Source organism: Pteronotus mesoamericanus, unplaced genomic scaffold (genome assembly GCF_021234165.1).
Source record: "Pteronotus mesoamericanus isolate MK-2021 breed Mesoamerican mustached bat unplaced genomic scaffold, CSHL_Meso_final contig_164, whole genome shotgun sequence".
NCBI lineage: Eukaryota > Metazoa > Chordata > Mammalia > Chiroptera > Mormoopidae > Pteronotus > Pteronotus mesoamericanus.
Genome location: NW_026555065.1, coordinates 30,809,031 through 30,817,306, shown reverse-complemented (window position 1 = coordinate 30,817,306; position 8,276 = coordinate 30,809,031). Strand labels below are relative to the sequence as shown.

Sequence of the window (8,276 nt, the reverse complement as noted above, 5' to 3'; positions counted from 1 at the left end):
GCCCTGGTCTTTGCATCTGCCACCCAGGAGATGCCCCTTGAACACCTGGTGCTAGTGGCCAGGCAGCTGTGGTTCCTGGGTCCTACCAGACTGTAACAATCAGCCGATTCTTGGTAGACTACCACCCTAGGGCACAGCATAGACAGCAGATTGAAACAAACTCATCTTTCTGTAAAAGAGCCTATTTGCCTGCCCTAGAGCTTCAACCTGAGGGGCAGGCTTCAGGTTGGCCCACATGTAGGGGCCCAGGGACAGAGCTACTCTCAGGGAATGGAGATGGGTGCACACCATCTTTGTGGTATCCCTCTGCTTCAGGCAACTGATCATTTTCTCCCAGGCAAGAGCTTATGTACTCATCTTAAGCCCCAATTTTTACAACTGGTGCCCAGGGGATTGTCTGGCACTGATGGTTGGTAGGGCTTATGCTTGCAGTCTCACAAGACTATATGTATTTGCATATTTTAAAAGCTGCTACCTGAAGGTCTGGCTTTCAATCAGCCTGAATTCAGGTGCTGATAGGTCCTCCCCTTCGGACAGTGATAGATCTTGGCACACCTTCAACTACTAGGAGCCATTAAAAATAAAGCTGTTTGTTCAGACAATTGCAAAGGTGTGAGAGACAACCATGAGCTAGGACAGTGTTGAACAATAAGGTTTATCTCCTATATGAAGCCACTTCTTCAAGACTGGGAGAGATGGCTGTTTTAGTTAATGCATAGAAACCACCACAGGCAGTCAGCAAAATAATCAAAAGAATGTGTTTCAAACAAAAGAACAGGACCTTAGGAAGATTGTTATTCTTCATGAAGATTGGCTACTAGGGACAGAAAATTTATGAATAGTCACTTGGAAATTTTGTGTTTAAATAAAACCATTTAGTGATTTTTTTCTAAAACCCATAACCTGACTGAATATTCTCCTCATTGCCATCTTCATCTCTCTGTTCCTGAATGTGTAAATGACTGGATTTAGAAATGGAGTTAAAACTGCATCAAATATGGCTAGAAATTTATCCAGATGTGTTGAAGGGGAGGGCCACATATAGAAAAAAATCAGTGGACCAAAGAATAAAACCACCACAATAATATGAGCTGATAGGGTAGAAAGAGCCTTGGATGAACCACTTGAGTGCTTACAAACAGTGGCCAGGATGAAGATGTAAGAAATAATGAGAAAGAAGAAAGCACCCAAGGAAATGAATCCACTATTAGCAGTGACCATAAACTCCAGTTTATAGGTGTCTGTGCAGGCAAGTTTGATGAGCCGAGGTATGTCACAGTAAAAGCTGTCTACGACATTAGGGCCACAGAAGGGTAAGTTTACCACAAATGCCAGTTGGGCCAAAGAGTGAATGAGACCAATGGTCCAGGCAACCACTAAAATCAAAATGCACATTCGTGGACTCATGATAGTCAAGTAGTGGAGAGGCTTACATATGGCCACATATCTATCAAAGGCCATGGCAATGAGCAGCACCATCTCAGCACCTCCAACAGCATGGCTAAAGAAGATCTGAGCTAAACAACCCCCAAAGGAGATGACTTTCTGCTTCCTAAAAAGATCACAAATCATCTTGGGTGCTCCAATGGAGCAAAATATCAGGTCAATTATGGAGAGGTTTGCTAACAGAAAATACATGGGAGAGTGTAAACAAGGATCAGAAATCACAGTGACCACTATGAGGAGGTTTCCTATCACACTAGACATATAGAAAAGACAAGAAAAGCAAAAAAGAAGAAGCTGGATCTCCCAGGAGTTGGAGAGTCCCAGGAACACAAACTCAGACACCACAGAATGATTGGCTCTATTCATTGATTAGTTTGGTAGGTGCACTCTCCTGTTACCTAAAGGAAGAAAATGACACATAAAATTAATATTATTATATTATATACCCTCAGTGGAACAGCGTATACAATTTGAAAGTCAAATACTACCTGAGCATTTCACAAAAGTCAAACAGCATCCTGTTGACCACCACTGCTATCACTACATATGGCAGCAACTGAGTTGTCAGGTGGTTTTACTAGCACAAAAAATGATGAGTGGTCTGATGGACTGGTACCCATGGGTGCACCTGATGAAACCATAAACAAAAAGTATTCAATATTGAATTACTTTATCAGTGTAATCAACATAAGCAATCCCCTCCGTGGAGGAATAATAACCAACCTCATATACTAGATAGACAACAGAGGACTATTCCATGACAGGGAGTTTAAGATCCCCTGACTCTGATTCTGTTCCTCAGGCAAGAAACTATCTTATTTTATACTTCTCAAAATATGATTAATTCATTAATATCCAGATCCAATGGTACCTCAACTTTTTAACCTTCCTCATGACCCACCTATACATCCACATTTATTTATTATATTTAGAGTTGGTCACATGTCTCTTTCCTCCATATGATTATAAACTGCTCAAGGTTATAAATCATCAGTACAGTATCTTGTAAATATTAGGTAATGAAAAACATTTTAAACATATGAATGATAGGACTGAAGTAGGTCCTACCTATTAACTCATTTCCTTCAGCAAACATTTATCAAGCACCTACTATGTGCCAGGAAGTAGTCTAATCACTAAGAATACGATCAAGAACAAAATAGACAACATTATTTATCCTCATGGATTTACATTTTGGCAGGAAAAAAAGGCAATTAAAAATATATATAGGTGTCAGTCAATGGCTTCACTATGGAGAAAAATTAGGCAAGGAAGGGGAACAGGACAGTACTGGGAGTGATTTTATAAAATAGAACTGATAGGAAACTGTGCTGATGCGTTGCCTGATCAGAAAACTAAAGAAGATGAATGAGCAAACCATGAAAATTTGGAGGTGAGATACTCCAGGTAGCAAGAGTAAAAGCTCTGAAGTATGAGTTCACTTGGTCTGAACCTGAATTTGAGGGGGGGGCAAGGCAAGGGGAATGGTGTGTGTATTAGGGCCTTATAAGCCATAGGACTTTGGTTATTATTCTGAATGAGATAAGCAACTGGAGTTTGAACAGGAGAACAACAAAATCTGGCTTTCATTGTTAAAGGATTATTCTGACTGCTGTATTGTGAATACACTTTAGAGTCTCAGGGATAGAACCAGGGAGATTATTAGGCGCTATTGCAATAATCCAAGCAAGAAATAATGGTGACTTGGAGCAGGGTGATAAAGGCAGAGGTAGAGAAAGGTGGTTACATTCTGGATGTATTGAGATAATACATGGTGAAATTTCCAGGGCTATAAGAACACTCTCCTTTTGGATATTGTAAAACAGTTTATGTCATTGAGGAGCTTTCATTAAAAAATAAACAAAAATTATGAAAGGTACTAACAGAGTAAATGTACATTTAGTCACCAAATTTAATAAGGACTCTAGAATAAGGAGTCGCTTGAGGCTCTAAGAAGGCAGTCTGGAAAATTAAAAGAAGTAATCTCTAACACAGCAAGTAGATAGCTATGAAACTCAATAGCACAAATAGCAGTACAAGCTGAAATGTTATTATAACCCAGTAAAAATTTTTGAGTGAAAAGAACAAAATATTCTCTATTTAATTTTTTAAAGCTAAGTCATTGACCTCTCTAAATAATGTGACCAAATTATTAACCCAAAACACATCCAAAAATGCAAATAAAGAGGAAACTACTAGAGCTACAGAAATATTAGTTTCTGCATTTATCCAGAAAAATCTCTACTCAGTTACTGTCAGGCCTGCATGTACCAAAAGACAAAATGTCTCTCTGCTACGATTGGCTACACTGGCCTACTTAGCAAGGGCAGACCCAATTGCCTTTGAGCAAAGATGCAGATATTGCTCCTAAGGAATATTTTAGCCACTTCTACAGCAATGAATGGCAGATAGTACAAGGAGGCCAGCTCTCTCTGTGTCATGTGCATTTATTCTGCCAAGACATCTAAAACTGTGATAGAAATCTTTGTGTATTCAACTGAATACCACCAAAAATGAATATGAAATATTAGAGCCAAGTTTCAGTTTCACTACTATTTAAGAAGTTTCCTCTTCATATTTAAAAAGTTAGGCAGACGAAAAGTTAATCCTCCTTAACTTTTCTTTATAGATATATACTGTATTTTGTCATGTATATTGTTCACTTTTTTGCCCAAATTTTTGAGGGAAAAATAAGGATGCACATAATACAGGGGTAATACTAATTCCATATCTATATAAATGTTTTTAATTCTTTTATTTATGCTTGTGCATTAAAAGTGTAACTCTAGAAAGTAATGACATCCATATGCAAAACAATACTCTGAAATACAATGATTGGTTTTGTTTCTAAATATAAATAAATTAATTAAATTTAAAAATTAAAATGAAAGATTTTATTCTGAAAGTTTGGGCCAAAAACATGGGTGAGCATTATACATGGCAAAATATGGGTAACCAGGGTAAATTAAAAATGAGAAATAGTTCATCTCTGGAAATAGAGAGCTAATAATTGTCAATATCATAGTAAAACTCTGCTGTAATTGACATCTACTAATTATCAGAACCTCAGCAAAAAGGAAATTGCAAATTCCTCCTACTTCCATTCAAGGCCAATAGGGAAAGAATTCTTATAACCAAAGTTTTACAGGACCAAGTGAGGAGCAGGAAAGCATTTGAAACAATATTCAAATGATTCCTTGAATCCTAGAATCAAAAACACATAATGTTCTGTCAACAATCCCTCTAACCTGAAACAAGATGCTTCAATCTAGAATTTAAGAGAAAACAGCACTGGAGCATCAATAATGAAATAATGTAAGAAAAGACAATATCATTGAGAACATATATTATGTGCTCTATGAGCGAATTAGTATAAATGTCTCATACCAAGTAAGATTTAATAGAATATTGTTTATTTTAACTATTACCAACCTTTGTTTGTGACATATACTCCTAAAGGTCTGTGCTCAAAAAACTACTAATACAAAAGCAATAAAAACCTCAATTAAGTGATCAAAATTTCTATTTAAAAAAACACACACAGGCACCCCAAAAAACTTTTTTGTTGAGTTGATTACAAATACCAGTTCTTCACATCCTGATCTATACACTCTCTCATTTTAATAGTTTAATATTTAATAACTACTTTCTTTAAAAGAGCATTTATGTTAAGTATCTCTACAAGTTATTTCAACAGAAATCACATGGTAGAAAAAGCAACAATAAAATCTAAGTAACTATTTGGCTGAATATACTTGGATGAGGATCTATCACATAAAATACCAAAAGTCACTGCCGTGCAAAAGAAGAAAAACATGACTTATGATGAATAATTTACTGAAATTAATGATCTCCTTTTGCAATAATCAGAGGTGGAAACGAAGACATAATATATCCAAAATACATCCCTAATATATGCACTTTTCTTATAGGACTTACCAAATGCAGGGAAATATGCCCTTTTCAGTCTCTCATTAAACCAGTGTTCTTACCAAGGATGCTTTACTTCCTTACAGGGGACATTTGGCAATGTCTGCAAACATTTTTGGTTGTCACAGCTGAGGTGAAGAGAGGAGCAGAGTTGTTAGTGGCATCTAATGGGTAGAGGTCAGGGATGCTACTAAACATTCTCCAAACCCAGGATAACAGCATAGCCCCCAAGAACAAAGAATTACCCAACTCCAAATGTCAATAGTGCCTAGGCTGAGAAGCCCTGCATTGAACTCTAAGTTTCTCTGGGGTAAAGTCAAGTCTTTTATACTATTTTATCCTCCCAGGTTCCCCAGCACCATTACCATTATACAGTGCGCCTCTAATTAGTGTTTGTTGGAGGAGTAAAGAGTAAGTGGGTGGAAGGATGGATGGATGGATGGATAGATGAATGAATAATTAGGATGAGAGAGTAATGTCGATGAATAAATGGATTGACAAAAGATGGATGAGAAAAAAAGCAAAGGAAGAAAGATTTCTAAACAAGTGATAACTACTCACTTTTACAAACACTTGGAAAAAATAATAACCACACTCCTTAAAAATGTAAACTTTGTAGAAGAATTCGGTATCTACACACAAATACACACACACACACACAAAATGGCCATATACCTAATTTATTCCCTAATTTGGTAGATAGAATTAGACTTTTTCGAGGCACCCAAGTGACATATCTTGGGACTAATATACTAATGTCCCCAAGGTTTAAGCAATAAGAAATGACACATCTTTCACATCCTTATTTAATTTTTTTTCCTGATCACTTTTTGGCAGCAGCAGCTAACACAAATATAGATGTTTAAGCTGCTGACATTTTTGATAGTATAAAAAGCCAAATAAATTTGGAACAGTATAATAAGCCTAAATGAGATGCATTAAAATATTGACTAAAGAAACAGGAAAAACAGGGAGTCTGAAAATGGGTCCAATAATCGAAAGAAAGAAAGAAAGAAAGAAAGAAAGAAAGAAAGAAAGAAAGAAAGAAAGAAAGAAAGAAAGAAAGAAAGAAAGAAAGAAAGAAAGAAAGAAAGAAAGAAAGAAAGGAAGGAAGGAAGGAAGGAAGGAAGGGAGGGAGGGATGGAGGGAGGGAGAGAGGAAAAAAAGAAAGAAAGAAAGAAAGAAAGGAAGGAAGGAAGGAAGGAAGGAAGGAAGGAAGGAAGGAAGAAAGAAAGAAAGAAAGAAAGAAAGAAAGAAAGAAAGAAAGAAAGAAAGAAAGAAAGAAAGAAAGGAAGGAAGGAAGGAAGGAAGGAAGGAAGGAAGGAAGGAAGGAAGGAAGGAAGGAAAGAAGGAAGGAAGGAAGGAAGGAAGGAAAGAAGGGAGGGAGGGAGGAAGGAAAGAAAGAAAGAAAGAAAGAAAGAAAGAAAGAAAGAAAGAAAGAAAGAAAGAAAGAAAGAAAGAAAGAAAGAAAGAAAGAAAGAAAGAAAGAAAGAAAGAAAGAAAGAAAAGCAAAGAAAGAAAGAAAAACAAAGAAAGAAAGAAAAGCAAAGAACTGAATACCAAAACCCATTAACATGCATATGGTTTGTGTCCTCAGGGTTTCAAAAATAAAAGTGGCTCTTGGTTGAATACACAAACTATATGAAGGCATCCAATTGCCTCTAAAAGAATGATACCAGCCATTTTTTGCTCTAGTAGACTGCATATGTTCTAAAAGAACACTGAACATTTTGTTCCCCAGGACTTTCATCTACCACCATACTCATCCCAATTAAAGGTCATTCAAGATATAGTGACTCTAACATTTGCTCTAAACATCATCATTTCTTTTGTAGATTTACCTGGATTTGGTCAGTCTCCCAAAAGAGATTCTCATCTATTCTAAAGTTTATAGTTGAAGAAAATAGAATTATTGTCCTACTAATAAACCCACAGAAATAAGCCAGTAAGTATGTAAATGAATTTCTGGCCTGGCACATATAATATATCAGTGGCATATCTAAATCATAACTAACACAAACTACTTGAAAATTCAGTATCTATGTTTCGCCATTACTATGCTTTAGCAATTTGACAGTCCAAAACTTTTTCCCTTCTTCCACTGAACTTTCTAGTTCTTTGTTATATCCACTTGTTTGTTGCTCTGTGAAAGTAAAATGAAGACATTATTAGCGAAAGACAAATACCATATGATTTCACTCATATGTGGAATCTAATGAACAACCTTAACTAACAAGCAAAATAGAGACAGACTCGTAAAGAGCAGGATGACAGCTCTGGGGTGGTGGGGTTAGGGGGTGGAGGGATCCAGCAAAAAGGAAAAAGGACTCATGGATGTGGACAACAGTGTGGTGACTGTCAGGTAGAGGGGTATAAGGAGATAAATGGTAAGGGAAAAAATACATTAATAAAAAAGACAACAAAAAAATAAAATAAAATTTTATTTTATAAAAAGATGTTATCAAGATCTCTTTCAGGGAGGGGTCATAAGAAGGTTAAATAGTAATGGAGAAAAATGCAATAACAATTTTTTATTTTTTATTCTTTTTTTATAATTTTATTTTTTTAAATCATGTTTATTCTATTACAGTTGTCTTGATATATTCCCCCTTTGCCCTTCTAAAAAATTGTTTAAAATAAAATAAAATTGTCCAACTATTTAAAAAAGAACTCTTAAATGAATCCTCACTATACTGGATTGAATTAAGTAACCAAATTAAGTTATCCCTTCCTTTCAGCTTTCCTCTTATCAATTTCCATATCCCTGGATTCCTAAATTTGTTATTTTTTCTGAACCTTATCTACATTTATTTGACATTGTGGTGGCCAAGATTAGAGATGGAAACAATGAAATGCCCAACAAATATAGATTATTTTTCTACATAGCAGTCAAAAATGAT

At 35.9% G+C, this 8,276-nt stretch overlaps 1 protein-coding gene across 1 annotated transcript; it reads right to left on the bottom strand.

The window, feature by feature from the left end:
* Positions 1-861: 861 nt before the first annotated feature.
* On the bottom strand, positions 862-1,818 carry LOC129064085 (olfactory receptor 4F15-like). Its single transcript, XM_054565164.1, has one exon. The coding sequence runs from the start codon at positions 1,810-1,812 to the stop codon at positions 862-864; it is 951 nt and encodes a 316-aa protein (XP_054421139.1). The 5' UTR covers positions 1,813-1,818.
* Between the last annotated feature and the right edge of the window lie 6,458 nt (positions 1,819-8,276).

Bases quoted from the DNA above. Each gene is read 5' to 3' on its own strand.
- LOC129064085 (XM_054565164.1), bottom strand. From the start codon at position 1,812: ATGAATAGAGCCAATCATTCTGTGGTGTCTGAGTTTGTGTTCCTGGGA.